Source organism: Panthera onca, chromosome C2 (genome assembly GCF_046562875.1).
Source record: "Panthera onca isolate mPanOnc1 chromosome C2, mPanOnc1 haplotype 2, whole genome shotgun sequence".
In the NCBI taxonomy this organism is placed as follows: Eukaryota; Metazoa; Chordata; class Mammalia; order Carnivora; family Felidae; genus Panthera; species Panthera onca.
This window is the reverse complement of record NC_138347.1, coordinates 49,120,184-49,147,695: the sequence shown is the minus strand read 5'-3', so window position 1 is coordinate 49,147,695 and position 27,512 is coordinate 49,120,184. Positions and strand designations below refer to the sequence as shown.

Here is a 27,512-nt window from a genome sequence, read left to right as displayed (position 1 = left end):
TTCCCACCAAAAATGCAAAAGAAATCCTCTTTCTCCACATCCTCGCCATCATCTGTTGTTGCCTGAGTTGTTAATGCTAGCCATTTTGACATGTGTGAGGTGGTATCTCATTGTGGTTTTGGTTTGTATTTCCCTGATGATGAGTGATTTTGAGCATTTTTTCATGTGTTGGTTGGCCATCTGGATGTCTTCTTTGGAAAAGTGTCTATTCATGTCTTTTGCCCATTTCTTCACTGGATTATTTGGTTTTGGGGGGTTGAGTTTGTTCTTTATAGATTTTGGATATTAGCCCTTTATCTGATACGTCGTTTGCAAATATCTTCTCCCATTCCGTTGGTTGCCTTTTTAATTTTGCTGATTGTTTCCTTTGCTGTGCAGAAGCATTTTATTTTGATGAGGTCCCAAAAGTTTATTTTTGCTTTTGATTCCCTTGCCTCTGGAGACACGTCTAGAAAGAAGTTGGTGCGGGGGCGCCTGGGTGGCGCAGTCGGTTAAGCGGCCGACTTCAGCCAGGTCACGATCTCACGGTCCGTGAGTTCGAGCCCGGCGTCAGGCTCTGAGCCCCGCGTCAGGCGCTGGGCTGATGGCTCGGAGCCTGGAGCCTGTTTCCGATTCTGTGTCTCCCTCTCTCTCTGCCCCTCCCCCGTTCATGCTCTGTCTCTCTCTGTCCCAAAAATAAATAAAAAACGTTGGAAAAAAAAATTAAAAAAAAAAAAAAAAAAAAAAAAAAAAGCAAAAAAAAAAAAAAAAGAAAGAAGTTGGTGCGGCTGAGGTCAAAGAGGTTTTTGCCTGCTTTCTCCTTGAGGATTTTGATGGCTTCCTGTCTTACATTTAGGTCTTTCATCCATTTTGAGTTTCTTTTTTGTGTATGGTGTAAGAAAGTGGTCCAGGTTCATTTTTCTGCATGTTGCTATCTAGTTTTCCCAGCACCACTTGCTGAAGAGACTGTCTTTATTCCATTGGATATTCTTTCCTGCTTTGTCAAAGATTAGTTGGCCATACATATGTGGGTCCATTTCTAGGTTCTATTCTGTTCCATTGATCTGAGTGTCTGTTATTGTGCCAGTACCATACTGTCTTGATGATTACAGCTTTGTAATAAATACATCTTGAAGTCCTGAATTGTGATGTCTCCTGCTTTGGTTTTCTTTTTCAGGATTGCTTTGGCTATTCAGGGTCTTTTCTGGTTCCACACGAATTTTAGGATTGTTTGTTCTAGCTCTGTGAAGAATGCTCATGTTATTTTGATAGGTATTGCATTGAATATGTAGATTGCTTTGGGTAGTATTGACATTTTAACAATATTTGTTCTTCCAATCCATGAGGATGGAATGTTTTTTCATTTCTTTGTGTCATCTTCAGTTTCTTTCATAAGCTTTCTATAGTTTTCAGTGTATAGATTTTTCACCTCTTTGGTTAGATTTATTCCTAGGTATTTTATGGGTTTTGGTGCAGTTGTAAATGGGATGGGTTCCTTGATTTTGCTTTCTGTTGCTTCATTATTGGTGTATAGGAATGCAACCGATTTCTGTGCATTGATTTTTTATATCCCGTGACTTTGCTGTATTCATGGATCAGCTCTAGCAGTTTTTTGATAGAATCTTTTGGGTTTTCCATATAGAGTATCATGTTATCTGTGAAGAGTAAAAGTTTGACCTCCTCCTGGCTGATTTGGATGCCTTTTATTCCTTTTTGTTGTCTGATTGCTGAGGCTAAGACTTCCAACACTATGTTGAATAACAGTGGTGAGAGTGGACATCTCTGTTGTGTTCCTGACCTTAGGGGGAAAGCTTTCGGTTTTTCCCCACTGAGGAGGATATTAGCAGTGGGTCTTTCATATATGGCTTTTATGATCTTGAGGTATGATCCTTCTATCCCTACTTTCTTGAGGGTTTTTATCAAGAAAGGATGTGGTATTTTGTCAAATGTTTTCTCTGCATCTACTGAGAGGATCATATGGTTCTTGTCTTTTCTTTTATTGATGTGATGTATCACATTGATTGTTTTGCGGATGTTGAACCAGCCCTGCACCCCAGGTAAAAATCCCACTTGGTCGTGGTGAATAATCCTTTTAATGTAATTGATGGATCTGGTTGGCTAGTATCTTCTTGAGGATTTTTGCACACATGTTCATCAGGGAAATTGGTATGTAGTTCTTCTTTTTAGTGGGGTCTTTGTCAGGTTTTGGAATCAAGGTTATATTGACTTCATAGAATGAGTTTGGAAGTTTTCCTTCCATTTCTATTTTTTGGAACAGCTTCAAGAGAATAGGTGCTAACTCTTTAAAAATTTTTAAGTGTGTATTCTTAGAGAGAGAGAGCACGAGCAGGGAGGGGGCAGAGAGAGAGAGGGAGACACAGAATCCAATGCAGGCTCCAGGCCCTGAGCTGTCAGCACAGAGCCCAATGTGGGGATTGAACCCACGAACCACGAGATCATGACCTGAGCTGAAGTCAGATGCTTAACTGACTGAGCTACCCAGGCGCCCCAGTGTTAACTTTTCTTTAAATGTTTGGTAGCACATTTTCCAGGAGAACCTGGAAAGCTATCTGGCCCGAGACTCTTGTGTTTTGGGAGATTTTTGATTACTAATTCAATTTCTTGACTGGTTATGGATATGTTCAAATTTTCTATTTCTTGTTTCAGTTTTGGTAGTTTATGTGTTTCTAGGAATTTGTCCATTCTTCCAGTTTACCCAATTTATTGGCATATAATTGTTTATAATATTCTCTTATTATTGTTTATACTTCTGCTGTGTTGGTTGTGATCTCTCCTCTTTGATTCTTGATTTTGTTTATTTGGGTGCTTTCTTTTTTCTTTTTGATCAAACTGGCTAGGGGTTTAACAATTTTGTTAATTCTTTCAAAGACCCAGGTCCTGGTTTCATTGATCTGTTCTGTTCTTTTGATTTCAATAGCATTGATTTCTGGTCTAATCTTCATTATTCACTGTCTTCTGCTGGTTTGGGTTTTATTTGCTGTTCTTTTTTCCATCTCTTTAAGCTGTAAGGTTAGGTTGTGTATCTGAGACCTTTCCTCCTCCTTTAGGAAGGCTTGGATTGCTATATACTTACTTCATATGACTGCCTTTGCTGCGTGCCAGAGGTTTTGGGCTTTGGTGTTATCATTTTCATTGGCTTCCATGTACTTTTTAATCTTCTTGGTTAGCCCATTCATTCTTTAGTAAGATATTGTTTAGTCTTCAAGTATTTGTTTTCTTTCCAAATTTTTTCTTGTGGTTGATTTTAAGTTACATAGCGTTGTGGTTTGAAAATATACAAGGTATGATCTCGATCTTTTTGTATTTGCTGAGAGCTGATTTGTGTCCCAGGATGTGATCTATTCCATGTGCACTCGAGAAGAATGTGCATTCTGCTGCTTTAGTATGAAATGTTCTGAATATGTTTGTTAAGTCCACCCATCTAGTGTGTCAATTAAAGCCATTGCTTCCTTGTTGATTTTCTTTTTAGATGATCTGTCCATTGTTGTAAGTGGGGTGTTGAAGTCCCCTACTATTATGTATTATTATCAATGAGTTTCTTTATGTTTGTGATTAGTAGATTTATATATTTGGGTGTTTTCACATTGGGGGCATAAATGTGTACAATTGTTAGGTCTTCTTGGTGGATAGACCCCTAAATTATGATATGAAGCCCTTCTTCATCTCTTGTTACAGTCTTAATTTTAAAATCTAGATTGTCTGATATAAGTATGCTTACTCTGGCTTTCTTTTAGCAACCATTAGTGTGATAGATGGTTCCCTATCCTCTTACTTTCAATTTGAAGATGTCTTTGGGTCTAAAATGGGTCTCCTGTAAACAGCATATCAATGGATCTTGTTTTTGTATCCATTCTGTTACCCTGTGTCTTTTGATTGGATCGTTTAGTCCATTGACATTTAGAGTGAGTATTGCAAGATACAAATTTATTGCCATTGTGTTGCCTGTAGAGTTGGAGTTCTGGTGGTGTTCTCTGGTCCTTTCAAGTCTTTTTTGCTTTTGAACTTTTTTGTTTTGTTTCATCTCTTCTCCCCTCAGAGAATCCTCCTTAAAATTTCTCACAGGGCTGGTTTAGTGTTCACAAACTCTTTTAGTTTTTGTCTGGGAAACTTTTTATCTCTCTTTCTATTTTGAATGACATCCTTGCTTGATAAAGAATTCTTGGTTGCATATTTTTTCAATTCAGTACATTGAATTTATCCTGCTACTCTTTTCTGGCCTGCCAAGTTTCTGTGGATAGGTCTGCTGCAAACCTGATCTGTTTTCCCTTGTAGGTTCAGGACATTTTTTCCCTTGCTGCTTTCATGATTCTTTCCTTGCCTGAGTATTTTGTGAATTTGACTATGGTATGCCTTGTTGATGGTCGGTTTTTGTTGAATCTAATGGGAGTTCTCTGTGCATCCTGGATTTTGATGTCTGTGTCTTTCCCCAGGTTAGGAAAGTTTTCTGCTATGATTTGGTCACATAAACCTTCTACTCCCTTCTCTCTCTCTTCATCTTCTGGGACCCCTATGATTCTGATGTTATTTCTTTTTAATGAGTCACTGAGTTCTCTAGTTCATATATTGTGTTCTTTTGCCTTAGGCTCTTTTTTTTTTTTTTTTTTTTTTCTGCTTCATTCTCCTTAAGTTTGTCCTCTGTATTGCTGTTAGCTGCTCTGCTTCATCCATCCTTGCTGCCATGGCATCCGTTCGAGATTGCCACTCAGTTATAGCATTTTTAATTTCATCCTGACTAGATTTTACTTCTTTTATCTCCACAGAAGGGATTCTAATCTGTTTTCAACCCCAGCTAGTATTCCTCTTGTCATGATTCTAAAAATCTGGTTCAGACATCTTGCTTGTATGTGTGTTAAGTCCCTGGCTGTTACTTCTTTCTGTTCTTTCTTTTGGGGTGAATTCCTTCATTTTGTCATTTTGGAGGGAGAAAAAAAATTAATCAAGTAAAAAAATTAAAAAACTGAAAAGAACACAAAAATACCAAATAATGGATGCTAGATCCTAGATGTGTTTTGTTCTGGTTGTTGAAAGAAGCTTGATGTAATAGAGAAAAAAGGAAAGAAAAGAAAAGGAAAAAAAAGGAAAAAAGTAAATGTTTGTAAATTTAAAAGTATGAATACAATAATATAGAATAAAATGAAATTACAAGAATAAAATAGAATAAAAAATTTACAAAATTAAAAAGTAGTGTAGAAAAAATAAAAGAAAAATCTTTTTTATAAAAACAGAAAATAAAAATAAATGTTTTTCTCTTTCTGTATTAAAGAATACAAAAAGAAAAAAAAATGAATAGATGAGCCAGTGAACAAAATGAAATATGATTGAAATTACATCGAAGTTTCCCCTGGGTGTCAAACTATGAAGCACTTTATAGTCTGTAAAGTAAACAGGTGGAGAGACTTGTGGTATTTCTGCAAAGCATGGTTGGCACAGTTGGACAGGCTTTGTTCTCACTAGGTGGTGCTGCTTTGCTTACTGGGGTGGATCATTGTGGCACGTGTATGTGGGTATGTGCATGCAGGAGAGGTGAAAATAGCGTCACCCAGCTACCCAGTCTCTAACCCCAGAACTCTGTGCTCTCACCTACAGGCAGTCAAGCACCCTCCTTTGTCTCCAGTTTCTGACCACTGCCCACTTCTACCTGTCCACGTCCAAGCTGTCTGTCTGCCAGGCGTTACCTCCCTTCTGAGTTTTATCTCAGGTGGGGCTGTATTTCTAATCCCCTCACCTCTGAGAGCCCTGTGGCTTTGACCTGCTCAGACTCTCTGGAGGAGAGTCTCAGCGAGCAATGGTTGGGTGCTGGCTTGCCTCCAGGAACTTCCCTCAACCGCACTGCTGTAGATGCCCAGAGACTGCGGCCAGGTGCTAACCTACACCTGAAAAAGTTGATGCAATCATGTAGCAGCAGTGTTTCAGGGATTATGGTAATCACAACACACATCTGATGCCAGGCTTCACCATCCCTTTATGTCCTTGTTCCAACACCAGCAAACGTGACTGTTCTCTGTGGTCCTCTGGGTACTTTGCCTGTGGGGAGGCCGCACAGCCTCTACCAAATTTCCTCTCAGCTAGAGAACTACCTCTCTCCTTGTGCCTGAGGACCCCTTGGACTTCACTCTCTGCTCCTGGGTATTCACCCTTCCCACCATAGCTCCACCACGTATCGAGCTGTGGAGTTTTTAGAATTTATGCTCCCCTGTGTATAGAGTCTTGATGGTATTTAAACCCTGTTCTTTTTCCTTTCTCCCTTTCATGTTAAGTCCCTTATGGATGTTTCCACTCTTTCTCTCCAGCTTCTTTTGGGGGGAGTGCTTTTCCTGTACTTTTCCCCCTGTGTCGCTTCTCACTCCGCAAGCAAAAACAGCTCCCTGTCCTCCACGCCTTCTCTCTCCCCCACTTCCCCTCTCTGTGTTGCATACTTGCTGAATTCTGTGGTTCAAGTTATGCAAAGTGTTTTGTTAATCCTTGGATCAATTTTTTAGGTGTGCACGATGCTTTGGTGTTGATCTAGCTGCATTTCAGGGACAAGAGAAATAAAAACATTCCATGCTGCTTCTCCATCTTGGCCCCTCCCCACTTAGCTTTTATTTCACTTTTTGTTACATCTATATTCTACCAACACTTTCTGTCTTTGCATAATGATATGTAAAAGAATGAATGAAAGTAGAAGGAACTAAGAGTTTCCCTGTCATTCCTTTTCCTGCTATGTCATCGTTTTCAGCACAAGTGGTTGACTAACACAGGGAAGTAACACAAGTAAGAAAGGATATAGTAGGGCACCTTAGTCATTTCTGTTTCTTAGGATACCATTCTTTTTTTTACTTTCTCTCTTGGAACCATTTACTGGTTTGAATGAAAAAAATGTGGCCTCTCAGGACTTTCAGTGCCTTTGCCTGCCTTTTTCTCACTTTGAATTTCATCGAACTTCCATACATAGTGAATTCACCAAAATTTTCTCCTCATGGACATCTCAAATATTATATGTGAATGGAGCAGTCAAGAATGTTTGACCATGCATATGATGAATATTTTCTCTGCTCTTGTGCATGCTTCATTGTTTCATGAATTTCACTTACAAAGTACAGGTTCAAAGATAAAATTTTTAAGAATTTCAGGATAGTAACAGCAGAGCATTAAAACAAGTGTGGGGTCTTGAGCCTAGGGTTCTGTATGCTGTACAGGTTGCATGTCCATGAAGCTGCTGATGGAGGCAAGTAAAATAAGATGGAAATGTTTACTCAGAGCAGCTTCAGAGGAAAAAAAAAAGATTATCATCAATAGGTGATAAAGAAACTTAAAGTATAGCTGAAATTAAGTATGTGTTATGGATTGAATTGTTGTGTCCACCCCAAAATCTATTTGTTGAAATCCTAATCCCTAATGTAATGTATTAGGAGATGGGAAGCCTTTGGGAGGTGATTTGGTCATGAGGGTGGAGCCTCTAGTAAAGTCTCTTATAAAAGAGACCCCAGAGAGCTCTTTCATCCTTTCTGCCATGTGAAAATACAGTGAGAAGATGGCCACCTGTGAAACAGGAAGCTCTTACCACAAATTGCATCTGCTGGTGTCTTGATCTTGGACTCCCCAGCCTACAGAACTGTGAGAAATACTTGTTTGTTGTTAATCCATCCGGTTTATGGTATTTTTATTAAAGTAGCCTGAGTGGACTGACAGTAAGAAAGGGGAATAGGGCAGAGGCATGCAGTGTACTGTGTTAACTATATGGATTATGGATTAAAATTATTCACTCAACTGTGGTTTACTCAAACTCCAAACACTGTAGTATATGTGTTAAGTGCCAGTTTTTTTAATTTCAAAGAATCAGTTTAAGTACCTTTCTTATTTAAAAGGTGCTTGCTACGGCATTTGGCCAGTTGCCAGGTAACAAATTCATGTACTAGAAAGGTGGCATCTAAGGCATACTGCAGTGATGATTATTCTTTAGAGCCCTTGAACTTATTCTAACTCATGAGTTTTTCAGTCCAAATCTTAACAAAGTATACTTGTATAAATTAATAAAATTGTTAGTCATTTAATTCATTTAATTTGGCTGTGATGAGGTAAACTAATAAGGTAGACTCATTTTTTAAAGACAATAGAAATGTTTTTGCATATTGTCAATGACTTTTAATCACCTTTATCGATGTATAATTTATATAAAATAAAGTACACACATTTTATGTGTTTCTTTTGATGAATTTTAACTAATTTGTATACCCATGTTACCACTACCACCACAATCTAAAAACATCCACTTCCCCAAAGACTTTTCATGTACCCTTTCCCACTTAACCCACAACCCCCTTCCTCCAATCCTAGTCACTGATCTGCTGTCACTATAGATTAGGTTTGTCTTTCTAGAGTTGGACATATATGAAAACAAAGTATGTGTATTCTTTTATGTCTGGTTTTTTTTTTTTTTCACTGAACATAATGTTTTGGAGATTGTCCCTATTACCCTCTGAGATTCTTTTGCTGGGCCTGGGAATTAAACTGGCAAGACAGAGCAACAGGGAAAAAAGCATACAAATATTATTTAATTTTTAAAAAGTGCACATGGGAGCTTTTATAGGAAAAATGGAGACCTGAAGACATGGCTAGGCCTGAAAGCCTATATATTTTTTTAACAAGGAATAATAAATTTGTGAAGTGACAAGACAAAAGAAAAGGGTTTATGTTTCCAGGCACAGTAAATTGTGGGAAAGTGACTAGAAATATATGGGGGAAACTAATGGAAGATAAGGGTTATTTTAGTAGGTTTGTTTGTACATATCCGTTTTGGTGTCTACTCCCAGTCTGCAGTGATAAGAATGTCTTCCTGGTATAGAAAGGGCACCTTTCTCAAGGGAAATTTTATGACTTTCCTTCAGGTAGAAAGGGGGAGGTCAGAGAGTCTTTCTGGCATCTGCTCTTTCTCAGGTGGCTTCAGCTCAAAATAATATGCCAGAGTGGTGTATTTTGGGGTGACGTGTTTTGAATGGGGTGAATCCATTCAGCTATTGGTGGACATTTGGGTTGTTTCCAGTTTTTTGCTACTATGAATAAAGCTCCGGTGAATATTCATTTACAAATGCTTATGTGGACATATTTTCATTTCTTTTGGGTAATTACCTAGGAGCTAGATTGCTGAGTCATTGCAAGTGCATTTTCAGTTTTGTCAGGAACTGTCAAACTGTTTTCCACAGTGGATTATTTGTTTTTCGGGTGTGTGGTTTGGTGTATTCTTTATAGATTTTGGATACTAGCCCTTTGTCCAATATGTCATTTGCAAATATCTTTTCCCATTCCGTTGGTTGCCTTTTAGTTTTGCTGATTATTTCCTTTGTTGTGCAGAAGTTTTATTTGGATGAGGTCCCAAAAGTTAATTTGTTTCCCTTGCCTCTGGAGACATGTCTAGAAAGAAGTTGGTGCAGCTGAGGTCAAAGAGGTTTTTGCCTGCTTTCTCCTTGAGGATTTTGATGGCTTCCTGTCTTACATTTAGGTCTTTCATCCATTTTGAGTTTCTTTTTGTGTATGGTGTAAGAAAGTGGTCCAGGTTCATATGGTGTATGAAAGTGGTCTAGGTTCATCCAGCATGTTGCTGTCCTGTTTTCCCAGCACCACATGCTGAAGAGACTGTCTTTATTCCATTGACTATTCTTTCCTGCTTTGTCAAAGATTAGTTGGCCATACGTTTGTGGGTTCATTTCTGGGTTCTATTCTATTCTGTTCCATTGATCTGAGTGTCTGTTTTTATGCCAGTACTGTACTGTCTTGGTGATTATAGGTTTGTAATACATCTAGAAGTCCTGAATATAAATTTTTGGATTGTTTGTCCCAGCTCTGTGAAGAATGCTGATGTTATTTTGATAGGTATTGCATTGAATATGTAGATTGCTTTGGGTAGTGTTAACATTTTAACAGTATTTGTTCTTCCTATCCAGGAGCATGGAATATTTTTCCATTTTTTTGTGTCTTCTTCAATTTCTTTATAAGCTTTCTATAGTTTTCAGTGTATAGATTTTTCACCTCTTTGGTTAGATTTATTCTTAGGTATCTTATGTTTTTTGGTGCAATTGTAAATGGGATTATTTCCTTGATTTCTCTTTCTGTTGCTTCATTTTTGGTGTATCCATCTCTCTCCCTTTTAAAGACAGAGACCTTTTTTTCTTTTTTAATACCAGAAAGACAAGATAAATAATACGCAGGATCTTTTCATCTGTATGTTAGCCATTCATATGTATTTTTCTTACGAAGAATGGAAATATTTTGTCTAGCGACAAAACTGTTTTCCTCTACCCTCCTTGGTTCTCTGACTGAGGTCTTGCATATTAGACTGACAAAATACAGATTTGTTAGAGAAAAAGACACAGCTTACTAACACATCTAATGTGCATATATGAGGGAGAAATTCTATGATGTGTACCCCAAAGGGGTAGCTACAACTTGGGCTTGTGCAGTGTCTAACAAAGATTAAATAAATTTTTAGAGAAGGCTTGAGAGTCCCAAGGATGGCAAACTGTGGGAAAGTAAATATATGGAGAAATCTAATGAAAATAAGGTGTAGGCTTGTTATATAGATTCAATTTCTGAGCTCATAAGAATTTCTAGCAATGAACAGTCTAAGCCTGCATTTAGACAAGTGGTAGGCAGACAGAGGTTTCTCGGTTGTCTTTAGTTCAAAACAATCCTTGCCCCACAGTGACATATTTTAGGGTGACATATTCTGATTTCCTACACCTATTATTTTTGAAGGACAAGAAATGCTCTCAATTATGAAAAAAGAAATTAAAACGCTGCTTTTATTCTGGTTAGTTGGAAGAACCTGAAAACAGGACTCCCAAGTTTTTTTTTAATGTTTATTAATGTTTGAGACAGAGAGAGAGTGAACGGGGGAGGGGCAGAGAGAGAGGATGACAGAAGATCCAAAGCGAACTCTGCACTGACAGTGGTGAGCCCAATGTGGGGCTCAAAAACTGTGAGATCTTGACCTGAGCTGAAGTTGCATGCTCAACTGACTGAGTCACCCAGGTACTCCAGGACTCCCAAGTTTTGAGCAATGGTTATTTTTTCTGATTTCTCAATTTATTTAGCCAAGTTATATAGTTAACTTATATTTATGTATTCATTGCATAAACTGCTTTTGTTGAAAATTATAACTAAATTTGAACTTTTTTAGAAAACCTAATATATGTGTTTTGTTCATAGGCAAAAAAAAAATTGATTTTTTTTCCTGCTGTGGTTATGAGTTTTCCTACAATTAGAGATTTTTAAATGTATAATAAAATAGTACACTAGAAGAGATATAGTTTTTTATTTCTAGGAGTGGTATTTTTTAGACTTGAGACAAAGATCAGTGATGATTTCCCTTGTAAATGAAATTACATTTGATCCTTGAACAACTTGGGGTTTAGTGGTGTCAACCCTCGGCTCAGCTGAAAATCTGCAGTTAACTTTCTTTTTTTTTTAATATATATGTTTTAATGTTTATTTATTTTTGAGAGATGGAATGCGAGCAGGGGAGGGACATAGAGAGAGGGAGACACAGAATCTGAAGCAGGCTGCAGGCTCTGAGCCATCAGCACAGAGCCCGACGCGGTGCTTGAACTCATGAACCTTGAGATCATGACCTGAGCCGAAGTCAGATGCTCAACCGACTGAGCCACCCAGGCGCCCCGTAAACATTTTTCACTTTAATATTATGGGGAAAAAAGATTGCTGACTTGTGCTTTAGCATGTGACTAGTCAGCCAAATGACAGTAAAGCCAAATATATAAATGTGAAAATTTTCCCAAAGAATCCAAATTGTCTTTTTCAGTTAGAGTCACATTTTTAGAACAATCAGTAAAATCGGCAATGGTTTGCTATTTTCCAACACAAATTTTTAATTGGTCTGGGTGAACAGAAAAATGGCTTTTTCCAGCATTGGATATTTTCATATTTAAAATTATTACAATTACCATTGGGATAATAATTTTTCAAATAATTTATCAAATTACTAATTTTCAGTATTTTTCCTATTACACCAAAAGTATACCTTATATATCCTTAAGATTTTGTAAGTATTTTTATTTTATTATTTGGAATTTTAGACTGTACATTTGTAAAATCTTTTACATGAAATAGTCTAATTTCCTAAATGTAAAAAACATATATTTACGAGTCAACTGGTAGCTTTTGGCTAGGTAAACCTGAATTATTTACTATTCTTTTTTATTTTTATTTTTTTTTAGAGAGAGGGTACAAGTGAGCAAAGGGCAGAGAGAGGGAGAATCCCAGCAGGGTCACACACACACACACACACACACACACACACACACAGAGAGAGAGAGAGAGAGAGAGAGAGGGAGAGAGGGAGAGAGAGGCAGAGAGAGAGTCACCAAAAGCGGGGCTTGTGTTTTATTTTTTTATTTTTTATTTTTTTTTTACCCGAAGTGGGGCCTGTGCTCACCCTAAGCAGGACTCCACCTGACCCGAAGCAGGCCTCGTGCTCACCCAAAGTAAGGATCCAGCTCACCGGAAGAGGGGCTTGAGCTCATCCAAAGTGGGGCTGGAGCTCACCCTGTGCAGCACTCGAACTCATCAACCATGAGATCATGACCTGAGCCGAAGTCAGATGCTTAACCATCTGAGCCACCCAGGCTCTGTTGACCATTCTTTAAAAAAATTAATTAGTTGACCTTTCTTTTCATATGAATAGTACTTGCTTTGTATAGAAAACAGAAATAAAGACAAGTGGAAAAAAGAAAACACAGAGGTAGTAAACCACCCTTAAAATTTAAAGTAGAAGATTTTGAGAGACTAATAAGTAACATTTCATTAAGTGGATTTATCCTGGCTTACTTAACTATTCTGTAGTTTCTGGGTAGAAACAGGTTACTTTTAGTTTGCTGCTTTTATAAATGATACCATCATGAATATCTTTGTGCATAAAACTTCTCCCTGTATTTCATACATTTCTTGGTTTAGGATTCCAAACATGGGATTATTTTGTCAAGAGCATAACGAACATTCATATATATATATTCTTCTTCTAGATTCACCAGTTGTTATGCCTTCTTTCAGTCTCTGTATACGTGTATGTGTGTATCAGATATACACATGTAGATAGGAATATAATACACATTTTTCCCAGAACCATTTGAAAGTAAATTGCAAACATCATGGAGTTTCACCTCTAAATACTTCAACCTGCATTTTCGAAGAACAAGGGAGATTCTTTTATCCCATGCTGTAATACTTTATGAAGAAAATTAACAGTAGTCTCATTTTATCAACGGATATGAAGTCTAGAATCAATCAGAATTCCTAAATGTCTCCAAAATGTTTTTTATTTTATTACTTTTTACAATTTAGTGGAGCACCTGGGTGACTCAGTTGGTTAAATGTCGGACTTTGGCTCAGGTCCTGAACTCAGGGTTCGTGAGTTTGAGCCCTGTGTTGGGCTGTGTGCTAATAGCTTGAAGCCTGGAGCCTGCTTAGGATTCTATGTCTCCCTCTCTCTCTGTCCCTCCCTCACTCGCACTCTGTCTCTCTCTCTCTTGAAAATAAATAAACATTAAAAAAATTTTAAATTTAGGATCAAATTGAAGTTTATGCATCATGTATTTTGGTTATTAAGTCTCAGTAGGCTCTTAATCTTACGATACCCCTGTCTGTGCCTTTTATTAAAAATCACGTCATTACTTTTTTGAAGAGTTTAGGCCAGTTGTCTTGTATAATGTCATGTGTTCTAGATTTTTATGATTTGTCTCGGTTTGTCCTCATGGATTAGGTTCACATTACATTTTTGGCAAGAATACTTAATAGCTGTTGTCATTTGCTTACTGCATCATATCAGAGGATACATAGTGTCTGCTTGTCCCTGTGTTGGTGGTTCTACATCTGATCATTTGGTTAAGATTGCTCTATTATGAAGGTGCCTTTCTCTTCTGTAGTTAATAATTGCCTGTGAACTTAATTATCTTGTTTGCATTGGGCTGACACTAAGGCTGAGCATTGCTGGGAAAAAAAGTCACAAAACAGTGTCTATTTGTGGCATTATAAATTCATGACTATTAATCTCACTGGATTTCTGTACTGCAAGATAATCCTACTGTGTTTCTCTAGTCAGCTTGTGTTCCCCCTCTCCACAATGATGATTTGAGATCTTTCTCTTCTCAAGCCTTTGTTCCTTTATCTTTTGTATCATTTTGAAAAGGTGATCTTGATTTCTTCTACTTCCCAGAAGAAGGAAAGGGGTGCCTCTTCTTGCATCATAAACTAGCACAATGGAGCAGTTAAGAGTGCTGGCAGTAGAGTTGAGAGTGAATGGTTTTGGATCCCACTTTCACTACTCACTCATTTAAGTTTGGGTTTAAATCATTCTGTCTTGGTCTTAATTACAGAAGAATTACCATTGTACCTCATAGAGTAGTTTGTGAGGTTTAAATAAGGTAAATCATTGTAAAATCATTAGCATAGTGCCTGGTATATAGTGCATGTGCAATAGATATTAGCTCTTATTATACCATTTCTTAAAAAAATTTACTGTGTGAATTATACTGTCTTCTGTATCTTCTACCTCTCCTATTCTGTTGACCTCTTCCTTAGGCACTTAAACTTAACACAGATTTTCCATTTACTCATCCCATTGTATTCTGGTTTCTGCTCCCACCATTCCACTAAACTGCCCCTGATAAAGTCACCGTTCCATCTCTAAATTCATTTTTATTACCCTTACCCTTAGTGCTTCCATTTCATTCTTCATAAGAGATCAATAGTGCAGCTGTGAGCTCATCATTCTCTTGTAAAAACTAGTGGGTTTCAATTGTTTTTGACATAAAATCTCAAATCATTAATATAGTTCATTGGTCCTGCCTAACTACCCATACTGATCTTGTACACATGTCCTCTTCAGGGTAGGCACTTGAGCCCACTACGTCCTTTGATTTTCTTCAACAAGCTTTACTCACACCAGAGCATTTGCATTTTGTCCCCACTTTTGGACCACTCTTTATTTTCCACCTGTTTCTTTGGATAGTGTCTGGTTTCAGCTCAAAAGTCATATTCTCAGTAAAACCTTCCCTGATCTAGTTCAGAAGAAGTGCAGCATCTGTACTTTAACTTCATATCACTTATTACAATTATAATTAAATAATGAATTGGGTAATTCTCTGGAATGTGAAGACAGGCAGGCACTATAACCATCATGTTCATCGATGTATCTCCAGATTCTGCTAGTACAGTTGTTTTGCTAGGAGGTATTTGATAAGTACTTGTTGAATGAAGAATGAATTACTATTATTTAGTCATAGAAATGTACTTATCTCTGTATTATTTATTTGAAGTTTCTGTGTATTTTATGGAGGTTCCCCTGAAGACTTATACCACCTTTTTCCAGATGGTCTGAAAGTATAGCCTTAAGTGGCTGCTGCATACAAGTGATATCTTTGAAATTGATTTTATCTTAATTTCTTAAAAACATGTTTATTTTTGAGAGAGAGAGTGTGAGTGGGGGAGGGGCAGAGAGAGAGGGGGACAGAAGCTCTGAAGCAGGCTCTGGGCTGACAGCAGTGAGCCAGATATGGGGCTCGAACTCATGAACTGTTAAGATCATGACCTGAGCTGAAGTTGGACACTTAACTGACTGAGCCACCCAGGTGCCCCTCTTTAATTTTTTTAATTTAATGTATTTTTAATTTTAGTTTTTTATATGTTTATTTTTGAGAGAGGGGAGAGAGAGTGCATGTGTGTGGGAGAGGCAGAGAGAGAGAGAGAGAGAGAAGGGGGGGGGGGGACAGAGGATCTGAAGTGGGCTCTATGCTGACAGCAGAGAGCCTAGTATGGGCTTGAACTCATTAACTGTGAGATCATGACCTGAGCTGAAGTTGGCCCCTTAACCGACTGAGCCACCCAGGTGCCCCTTTAATTTTTTTTAAAGTAAGTTCTGGCTCAGTGTGGGGCTTAAACTTAAGACCCCCCCCCCCCCCCCAAATCAGGATTCGCATGCTTTACCAACTAAGCAGCCAGGCACCCAAGATCAGTTTTATCTTTAAAATATTTGAACACCTTGCTTTGTGTTTCCTAATATTCTTTTTTAAAAAATATTTTAAGTAATCTCTATACCCAATGTGGGGCTCAAACTCATAACCACTCGATCAAGAGTTGCATGTTCCACCTACTGAGCCAGCCAGATGCCCCTGTTTCTTAAGTCTTAGACTTATTTATTTATTTAAAAGTTTATAAATTTATTTTGAGAGAAAGAGAGCACATGCATGCACGTGCAAGCTGGGAGTGCAGAGGGAGAGAGCGAATCCCAAGTAGGCTCTGCACTGTCAGTGTGGAGCAGGACGTAGGGCTTAGACTCACAAACTGTGAGATAATGACCTGAGGCTAAATTGAGTTGAATGCTTATCAACTGAGCTACCCAGGCACCATCTTAACTTTTGTTAAACAATTCCTTGGGGTGCCTGGGTGGCTCAGTCAGTTAGGCTTCGGACTTCGGCTCAGGTCATGAGCTCACATTTGTGGATTTAAACCCCCCTGTCAGGCTCTGTGCTGACAGCTCAGAGCCTGGAGCTTGCTTCGGATTCTGTGTCTCTCTCTCTGTCTTTCCCCTTCCCCGCTTGTGCTCTGTCTCTCTCTCTCTCTCTCTCTCTCTCTCTCCCCCTCTGTCTCTCAAAAATAAAATAAGCATTAAAAAAAAAAATCCCTAAAACTAGTTACAGGACAGCTTTATAAATAAAATAGAACAGACACTCTTCTGATCACACATTTCCAATTCTTTAAGACATTTCTCATTTGATATTGTCTCAAGTCCACTTGGTAGCCTATCCAGACTACTGGAAGAACTATTCTCTGGTTCCAGAACTGAACATAGCTCTTCAAGTATTACCAGCAAAAGATTTATTGAATGAGTAACAACCAAAATGTAATGAGACAAAAAGCTGGGGCTGCTTGCATTTATTAGTTTTACTTATTAAAAGGGTATAGGTACAGTAAAAATAAATGTTTTAAATTGACCTATTTATAGAAACGAGGTAAAATTAAGTCTATATCTTAAGACTATGAAGACTTAAGACTACGTAGCTTTAGTAAGGCTGTAGATGATATACGTTTCACCTGTAGTTTTAATAATGCTTTCCAAATTAACAAATGCTAAAACAAAATACATTTACATTGCAGAAAGTGGTTGCCTTTGTGATGAGATATGCAGATGTGTACAATTGTTTTACTAAAAGTGTAAATAGGTGCAGATGGGTTGCCATACGTGTGTGTGGCCATAGTTATAGTATACTAGACAGAATTCTGAAGAAAATTCCAATATAAGTGAAATAGGCTTTACTTTTTAATATATATTTGAGAATGGTTAAGCAAATATTTTACTTATTTACTGCTCTAGTTAATTGCTTCAAGAACTGAAATTAAGAATTCCTGGAGGTTTTCTTTTGGTATAGTTTGTGATTAATCATGTATTATATACACTGTTTAGTACTTTATGTGTTAATTATTTATGTGTGTAACAGGCAACTCAAAGTTGTGTTGACGAATGTCCTATGGACGGATTTAGGACGAAAATTCAGAAAGATCCTACCTAGAAACGATGCTAATTTGTGTGATGCCAACAAGGTGCAATCAGACTCATTGCCTTCGACATCTGTTGACAGCCTAGAGACATGTCAAAAATTAGAACCTCTTCACCAAAGCCTTAATTTATCTAAAAGGTATGTTGTTCAGTATTGATTTTGTTCAACTTACCGCATTTGAACTAATAAAACTCCAATAATCTTAAAATTGTTAAGATTGTTGGAAATGATTTTTAAGAAAATCTGCATATACAGGTGTGCCCCACTCTAAAGCAAATCTTAAAGCTGACAGTCTCAATTTACAAAGTTAATGGTATTTTTGCATTTCATTAAGTTGACATAGAATTATTTTTAAAACCAATTATCATTATATTTAACTATAATTTGATTCCCATACACATATTTTTATAGATTCATTTATGATATAAAATGAAGATACTTATATATATATAGGTAGGTAAGGACCTAGATTAAATAACTTACGAAAGATATGTTAAAGATGGAGAAAATAAAGGTATATATATTTATTTATTTATGCCTTGATAGAGTTGACAGAATTAATAGTTCATTTTTTATTTTCTGCATCTTTAACATACCTATTAAATAGTGTTTAATATAGTCCTTACCACTTTTGACTTTGAGTTTTCTTGTAATTTACATGCATTTTTAAATAAGTGAGGTGATATTAAAATAATACCCCTAGATTTTTTAATAGTAAATATGCAGTTTAATTTTATAAATAAGACCAGTTTTGTTTTATATTTTTTAAAGGAATTGTGTATGGAATTTGGGGCTAAATACTGGGAATTAGCTCTGGGAATTTGTTATCTGTGACATAATATTTTTAATGTGCTTCTACTTACAGTTTTAACCCTTAATGTTTTGATGGAAATACTTTGCTTTTAATTAGAAAAATTTGTCATTAGCTAGGTAGTGCTTTGGTTATATGGTCTGTAATATATAAGTGCTTTAAGCCAAGTCCAGAAAAAAACTGATAAATTTTTAAAAAATGTTTTATTTATTTTTGGGAGAGAGAGAGATAGAGATAGAGAGCGTGAGCTAGAGAGGGGCAGAGAGAGACGGAAACATAGAATCCTAAGCAGGCTCCAGGCTCTGAGCTGTCAGCACAGAGCCCAAAATGAGACTTGAACTCGTGAACCACAAGATCATGAGCTGGGCTGAAGTCGAATGCTCAACTGACCGGGCCACCTAGGCTCTCCAAAACTGATAACTTTCAGCACAATTATTTAAAAAATAAAAGTAGAACTCTATAGTATTACATGTTAATTTTAAAGGAGGATACCTCTTTTAAAAAAGGCAAAAACAAAGTTAAGTAGAAGAATTTCCTTATGTGTTCATGAAATTAAAATATAGTATGAAGTTAAAAGTCTCATTAAGATTCTAATTTGGTTTTTATAGTATGTGTCTGTGTTTTTTTCCTTTCTGTCATTACCAGCTAATGGAGACTTTTTCTCTCATCTCCAGGGGTCCTAAATTGAACTGTTCCAAAGTGAATGCATTATCTTTCTTCTCAGACTTATTCCTATTTCTGTATCCCCTCCCTGTCTGAATATATGACGACTCTTTCTTTCTCACCCTTTATATTCAGTCTTTTTTCATGTGTAGATATTTTTGCCTCCTAAATCAGTTTTGAAATGATCTCTTCTCCACTTTTATTGCCACTGCCTCAGTTCAAGCCCTGATAACTTTGTGCCTTTATTACTATTAGTATTGGGCTTCCCATGTATGGCCTTTTCTTCTTAATAATTTCCCTATATTGTTGTTGAGTTAATCGTTCTGAAAGGCAGATGTTACTTTTAGCTCTCTAGTTTAACATCTTTCTGTGGCTCCACATAACCTTCAGGATAAAGTTCAAACTCCTCACTTTAGCATACACGGTCCTTAATGGTCTCAGCTTTGTGCCTGTCTACACATTCATAACTGAGCTTTAGTCTGTAAGAAACTGGTGGTAGCTCAGTAAATGTATAGTGCTGTTGTATACCTCCGAGCTCATTCTGTTTGCTCTCTTATCTTGGAAACTGTTCTCCTTTCCCATTTACTGATATTTTTTAGTCTTTAACATTGAACTCATATGCCATCTTTTGGGGACAGCTTCCTTGATTCCACCCTCCTCATTTGCATTTAATCCCATTTTTTGCTTTGTTTAGCAGCCTGTTTATATATCATAACACTTATCACATTATATTATGAGTTTTAGTTTTTCTGCCTCCCTGACAGTAAGCTTCACAAGGGAAGCTTACAGGGACTACATTTTATTATTTTTTACTCTGATACTAATACCTAGCACATTGCTGGGTGCTTACTAAATGCTCAGTTTTTGCTGAATTCAAGGAAGGTTGCTTCTCAGCAGAGTTACATCTCCAGTCTCTTTGATTAAAATGTATTTTCATCCATTAGAACCATTTATTTGCTCTGTAATTTTGGTGACAACCAGGAAAAGGGATATTACAAGCTTCAAATAAGAATACTGGAGAACAGTTTAGGGTATCGGTTTGGACAGTGTTTTCTTTCAGAGACTTACTTGCTATCTGGAATGATCTGGAATATCTGGCTTGTTCTTTCTTCAGGCTTAGCTTAACTTTTGCTTTTTGTTTTACTTTCATTTTACTTAGCTAGGACTTTATTATTTCAGAAAGATGAAAGGGAGAAAAATTTATTTTTGGTTTTCAATTTTATCTTAAAGTGTAACTGTTGAGGGGCCCCTGGGTTGTTCAGTCAGTTGAGTGTCTGACTGTTGATTTTGGTTTAGGTCATGATCCCAGGGTCTTGGGATCGAGCCCTGTGTCAGGCTCTGAGTTGAGTGTGGAGCCTACTTAAGATTCTGTCTGTCTCCCACTGCCCTTGTCCCCACTGTACACTATTTAAAAAAAAAACAAAATACCAAAAAAGACCCAAAAAAAGATCGACTATTGAGTCAATCAAAATTACTCATTCAGTCCCCAAAATGACATTTTTTAGAAATTTTATTTGCATTTAGATTTTTTTAAATGTTTATTTATTTTTGAGAGAGAGAGGGAGAAAGAAAGAGGGCAGGGGAGGGGGCAGAGAAAGGGAGACACAGAATCTGAGGCAGGCTCCAGGCTCTGAGTTGTCAGCACAGAGCCTGATGTGGGGCTCAAACTCATGAACCTTGAGATCGTGACCTGAGCTGAAGTCGAATGCTCAACCAACTGAGCCACCCAGGTGCCCCTTATTTGTATTTTGTTGGGTTTTATATCAGGACAATTTAGAATTTTAATTTCTGAACAATATTGAGAAGAAAAACAAAACATAATCCAAATCTGTCTTCTTAAATAGTGAGGAAAAGGGTAAAGAGTTTTAGAAATATGAAACTAGCAGTATGTGGAATGCACAAATTTCTTTTAAATAAGTAAACAATATTTTAGTGTAGGTTTTTATTTCCATATATGATTCACATCTATTTTCCTGAGAGATAACTTTGAGGCATTGATAAACCTTGATCATTAGGCAGGAAAGAGCCTCATGGGACACATAACACAAAGCTTTTGAGAAGATAAACCATCTTTCTCTTCTTTACATCAGTTGGCACCAGAGATTATTAGAGAAATATGGAGACAGTGTACTACCCATATTCCATTAAGAAAAGTTAGGTCCTAGTTCTTGGAATATCCCTAATTATATTTATTCATTTGTCTCTTAAATTTACATATATTTGAAGTTTTTAAAAAATACACAATTTAGATGTTGTGATGGTAAGACTTTTGGGACACTATAGTATTCCTGTCACCTTTCAGCCAGTGTAATTTTAGTTGAGTGATAATTTATTCATTTAAAATTAGCTTAGTAAAAGAAAGGAGCAAACTTAGAAAATCTGTGAATAACAGTTACTCAGCAATTAAAATTATTTTCACTATATAGCTTAAGAAACTGATTTAGAAAGTAAATTTTCTTAAAAGTTTATTTTGTGTGAGAGAGAGTGAGAGAGAGAGCATGAGAGTGGGTGAGGGGCAGAAAGAAAGGGAGAGAGAGAGAATCCTTTGCTGACAGCACTGAGCCCCATTCAGGGCTCGATCTCAGGGACCATGAAATCATGACCTGACCTGAACCAAGAGTCAGACGGTTAACCAACTGAGCCATGCAGGTGCCCCATAAATGGCATTTTATTTTACTTACTGTTATTGTTTACATACTAAGGAAAAATTGGATAGACGGTAAAATGACAGTTTTTTTTAGCACTTTCTTCCATATTGAGTTAGTGTGAAGGATGAAATGTATACCTTTATATATTTCTTGTGAAAATTTAGAATATTTTGAAATTGTGGCTAGCCATGGAATTTCCATGACAGTGCTAACTTATTTAATTGTACACCAAAAGGTAGCTTAGGTATTATGAACTTAGTCACCACTACCTGGATTTGTACTCTGGAAGGCTCTTACAGAGAGCTCTTTTTCTTCAAGGTAACCAAATTGCATGAGTTGCAAATGGTTGATGAAAGATGTTTGGGCTGTGGCTATGTGTTGTGAAGAGCTGAGTGTACTAAGGGCATTGCTAAGTGTTTAGTTATGTACTTTTCTAATAAGATGTTTTCATCAGGATTACAGAGTATGATGAATTAGGACAATTAAGCACCATTTGCTCTTTTCTTTTTTAAGTTTATTTATTTTGGGGGGTGGGGGAGAACCAGCAGGGGAGGGGCACAGAGAAAGAGGGGGACAGAGGATCTGAAGTGGCCTCTGACCTGACAGCAGAGAACCCGATATGGGGCTTGAACTCACGAACCATGAGATCATGACCTGAACCGAAGTTAGATGTTTAACCGAGTAAGCCACCCCGGAGCCCAGGACAATTATGCATCATTTGAAAGGATACTTTATAACTTTGAGGAAGACTTCAGTAATAGGAAAGTTAAAGTGATTTTCTTCTCACTGTGTACCTACTACGTGCCAGGACTTATACCAACTGCTTTACATCTAATTTATTTCATTTAGTCTTAACAACTTTGTAAGGTAGGTTTTCTCCTAATTTTATAGATGAAAAGATCAATGCTAAGGGAAATAAATTATAGTAAATAGCTTGCCTAAATTATATTATTAGGTGCCAAAGTCAAAACCTGACCCCTATTTTTTTTCTGACTCTTGAGTCCTTGTTCTTAACCCCTGTACCAGTGCTTTTCACTCCTCTGAAATTTAATTTTTTCATAAGTAAAGTAGGAATTGGACTTTATTACTTATTATCTGTGAGATCTAAATTATTGACCTTTAAATATTCTACTTATTCTTTAATTTTTTTTCTTGTGGTATTTTGTTCACGTTTTAATAGAGTACTGTCTCACTGAAAGATCTACCACGGTAGAGATGCTGAGGGTAGTGGCTGGAACCTTCTGAGGACTTCAAGGGCTCTCTAGGGCTCTTGTGCTTTAGAGTTGCAGGTTCTACTGAAGCTTGGTATATCATCTTTTCAACCAGTTTTGGGGTCAATTTTGATATTTTTCTCTTCTAGGAAAAACTTGGCAGCTATTTGTTTAACCATTTAACTTTTTCTCTTCTAGGAAAGACTTTCAGATGTTTGTTTCAGCTATTTGTTAACATATTTGTCTAACTTAAAAGGTCTAATTTATCCTCCAGGGTTCTTTTTTCATATCTCCTTTGCTTTTTTCTTTCTTTAAATAAACCATACAAGAATAGGATGATGATCATTTATTACTCAGAAGAGAATTCTAATCTTTAAAAATTGTCCCTTTGCTTGCTGATATTTGTATTTTTTGTTGTTGTTGATTATTCTCTTCAGCACTTTGTACAAAAGTAATCTTTTATGGACTGCGTCACTCCTATTTGGAGGGACCGCTTTTTTAAGGGACTCAACATTCTAAAACATACTTAAACATAATATAGTCAGGCATTTAAACAGAGATACTACATGATAGTTGACATTTCTTTGATGTGTCTCCTTAGGTGCCACAAATTTTCTCTTTGCTTTCTCTTTGCTATACTACAGTTTTTGGATTATTTTATTATGAGCCACATTTTAGAATTCAGTAATTATAGGGGACCATAAAAATAGTATATTATCAATTCTTAAAATGATTTATCAAGTTAGTATATCAGATTCTCTCATCTCTTAAAAGTAAATAAAACTTACTTACATTAAGGTATTGATCTGGAAAATAATAGTTCTAACCTGAAATAGTTCTAGCCTCTGCTATCATTCCTATATTTTCCCTAAAATATTGAGAAACACAAGATGAGTTTTTTTTTTTATTGAATTATAGTTGAAGTTTTTTAGTGAGTGAAGTTTTTTATTTCATAGCAATTTCTAGTGTGAGGTCAGATAAAAGAAATCTTGAGACTCCTTACTGGTCCTATATTACCTACATTCCTACTTCAGATCCAAGATATTAAGGAGGGTTCTGTCAGGCAATCAGATACACAAAGCTCACAATGACAACTAGGATCCTTGGAGATTTAAATCATATGAGAAGGTAGAAAAATATATCTGCCTTCTCCTCCTTATAATTGGTGGTTATGCTAGATAGCTAACTTCTTTCCCACTTTTTCTTTACTCAAACTCTGAGTTTAGGGGATTGTATTTACTACCTGCCTTTGCTTTTACATCATACATACTACTTTTTTTTTTAATGTTTATTTATTTTTTGGGGGGGGGAGAGAGAGAGAGAGAGAGAGAGAGAGAGAGAGAGAGAGAGACAGAGCACGAGCGGGGGAGGGGCAGAGAAAGGGAGACTCAGATTCCGAAGCAGGCTCCAGGCTCTGAGCTGTCAATAGAGAGCCTGATGTGGGGCTTGAACTCATGAACCACGAGATCATGACCTGAGCCAAAGTCAAATAAATGCTCAACCGACTGAGCCACCCAGGCGCCCCTATGTCATACGTACTACTTAATCATTGCAATATTTTTTTGTGGAGGTTCTGCTGGAAAATGCCTATTTTCAAGAATTTCCTGCGGTATCTATAGAAAAGCTCAGTTATCTGGATCCTCTGGCAACTTAATATTAAGGATACCTGTAGTGGAATGAAATAAAAAAACCAAAAGATAATAGGCCCAGGTTCTTCTACTAGGAAGAGTTATACCTTCAGCCATTTAATTTTTCTGAGATTTGAATTCTTCATATTTAAAATAAAGGTAAGACTAAATTATTTTAAAGTTTTCAAGATCTGAAATTCCATGCTGTCTAGAACATAGTGAAAAGAACATAATGCCTCTGTGTAGTGAAAATGAGTACCTCTAGGTACTACAACAAATATAACAAAGTACAGGGAAGCTCACATGTTTCACTTAAATAGAAGCACTCAGGCCCTTTCTAAGTGTTTTTTGTTGTCTCTCACAATGGGTCAATAAAGTGCAGGTGACATATTGATAAAGTCAGGGGGACATCTGATGAAGAGGAGATAGAATAACTTAAAAAATTCAGTAACAAGAACTAAAAACCAATACAGTAATTTGGTTTGGGTTGTCAGTTCAGGGCCAAATAATTGCCTAAGGGCGTCATTATAGTGTGGCAAAATATATAAGGTGTTTGTAAAACAATTGGCTAACCAAGAGAAGATTATATTATCCTCTTCCGTTTAAGGAGATAGCAGGCTTTTATGTAGTACATTTTGATGTGAACACCAATTTTAAAAAGTGTGGAGCTTTAAAAATACACTTTAATTTTCTAGACATTTGATTTGTTGGCTCCTTCCTTGGTGCTGTTATATAAAGCATATATATTATAATCACTATATGTGCTGTTTTACTTATGGAATCTATCATTACCACAGATGCAATCTGAATGATGTCTTTCCTGTTGGATATAGCATTTCTCATTTGCCAATTACAAGTATGTAATTATTTATCAAGAACCTTTCTGTTGAATGAGAAGAATAAAGATTTCTTGAATTGGTTTAAAGTACTCTGTGTTTTTAATAACTATTGGGGAAAAAGCATTTTTTGAGAAAAAGTGATTAAAGTTTTAAGCACCCCAATAGCATCCATTAGTTTAGTTAAACCCGTTACTGTGGCAGGCTAATCTGCACCAATTTATAAGACACTAGTACTTCTAAAAATAAAAAAAAGAATGTGTTCATACAGGATTTTGAGTGTTTATGGGTTGATTTCTAGAGTGGTATAGATGAAAATGTTTGAAAATTCAACTTCCTAGAATACATTTTTCACTGCAAACCTCAGTACAGTACAGTGTTTGTTATTTTGTGTGACAGGATACCCAGAGTTATATTGACGAATGTCCTGGGAACGGAGTTAGGAAGAAAATACATAAAGACCTCATCTGTAACTGAGGCCAGTTTGGGTGATACAGACAACTTGCAATCAGAGCAGCTTTCTTCATCATCTGATGGCAGCCTAGAGTCTTGTCAAAATCTAAATCCTCACAAGAGCTCCTTTTTATCTGAAAGGTATGTTTAGTGATAACTTTACTAAAAATAAATAATATATTTACTCTAATGAGCCTCTCTATTCTTCCCCCCCATAGATGCATTATTCCTAAAAGTGAGGCAGATGTGTTCTGTTGGCTAGTGTGACTTTTCTCCCCTGGTGGCTCGAGATGGCTGTTGGAACCAACAGTCTGTGGCTAATAATCAGTTTCAGAAAGTACACTGTACTTGTGTTTTGGGAAAATAGATGTAGACTTTAATGAAAATTTAGTTATCTATTTCAGTATTTCAATTTATGTGATATAATTAAGATTTGTTCCTCTGACATTTTTCTGTTCCTCTTCCTCCTCTTTCCTATTTATCCATCTGGCCATCTATTGGTCTGTTCATTCATCCATCTCTCCATCTTGACATAGTCACTGTTTTTATATCCAGATTCTAGAACTAGACCTGGCATTTAGTACTCAGTAAATATTTGCTGAATGAATTGCTGAATGTGTTCCTCAAAAAAATGGTTTGAGATTCCATTAACAAACATAGCCTGCTGAGCCAGTGAGAGAAATGGAAATCTGAAGTTGCTTTTGTTATAACCTATAGGAGATGCTTCTGTGGGGACTGTAAATAAAATAAATTGTGGGATAAAGCTAAGGGATGTCAGTTAATAAATACTACTAAATCTCTTAACTTTCTTTTACCATGAACTTCTCTTTTTAATTTCTTGCCTTGTTGCTAGTACAATAAAGTAGTTTTGATCTCAGTGAAAAATTATTGATCCAGTCTTGTTTTTTGTTTTGTTTTGTTTTGTTTTTTTTAATTTTCCCTGAACCATCCAAAGGTAACTTCTAGTTTGTATTTCTCTTGTAAGCCTAATTACATTAAAGAGTATTTATAGCTGACTTTTTAAAGATTTTTAATAAATTTTTTACATTTCTAATGCACTTTATTTTTATAAACTCTGTTTATTTCTGATGAATTTATAAATTTTACAAATTTTTCTCCTTTTGGAGAATATTTTATGTTTCACATCAGTTCTACTTAGTGAATTATTAATGGCAATTTTAACTTTATACTTTATTTGGTCTTTTTCTGAATTTACCAGAAGAACTGAGTTTCAGTGTCATTATCCAATTAATAATGTATTTAATGTATAAATTAAGGTATAATTAGAGATGTTAGAAATGTACTTATCAGTTTATAATATAGTTATTTTGTTTCTGCCTCCTCTACTAGTCCATGAGTTCCTTAAGGAGAAGCATTATGTCTTAATTACATTTATGCCCAGTGCTTAGCTAAAATACATACTTTAATTTTGTGCACTTGGATTAATGTTCATGTCATTTAATCTTGAGCTTTGGTTTCCTGAGTTGGAAGAAGAGAAATGACCTTTGACCTTATACATCACATAGTTATTTATTATCTTTTTAATAAATATCACCTTAGAATTCTTTGTGCACATAAAACATCATGCATTTAAAAATGTTGTTTTTGATGATACTTTCTATAGAAAAAGTCACTTATTATGTACTGTCCCTGTGGAATTCAAAAGACATCAGTGCACATTCATACTGTTAAAAAAATAGCACTATTATGAGGATTCAA

The 27,512-nt window shown here is 36.4% G+C and overlaps 1 protein-coding gene across 8 annotated transcripts in view; it reads left to right on the top strand.

The window, feature by feature from the left end:
* Positions 1–27,512, top strand: part of SENP7 (SUMO specific peptidase 7) — a 149,219-nt gene that overhangs the window by 54,966 nt on the left and 66,741 nt on the right. For 4 of the 8 annotated variants that reach the window (XM_060640149.3, XM_060640146.3, XM_060640147.3 and 1 more), the window contains 2 exons: positions 17,484–17,681; positions 25,740–25,934. The exons of 1 other annotated variant lie outside the window; for it this stretch is intronic. In XM_060640149.3, coding sequence (XP_060496132.1) covers positions 17,484–17,681; positions 25,740–25,934 — 393 coding nt within the window. The remainder of the gene's footprint in view (positions 1–17,483; positions 17,682–25,739; positions 25,935–27,512) is intronic. 3 more of the 8 variants (XM_060640151.3, XM_060640157.3, XM_060640152.3) reach the window with 2 other exon arrangements.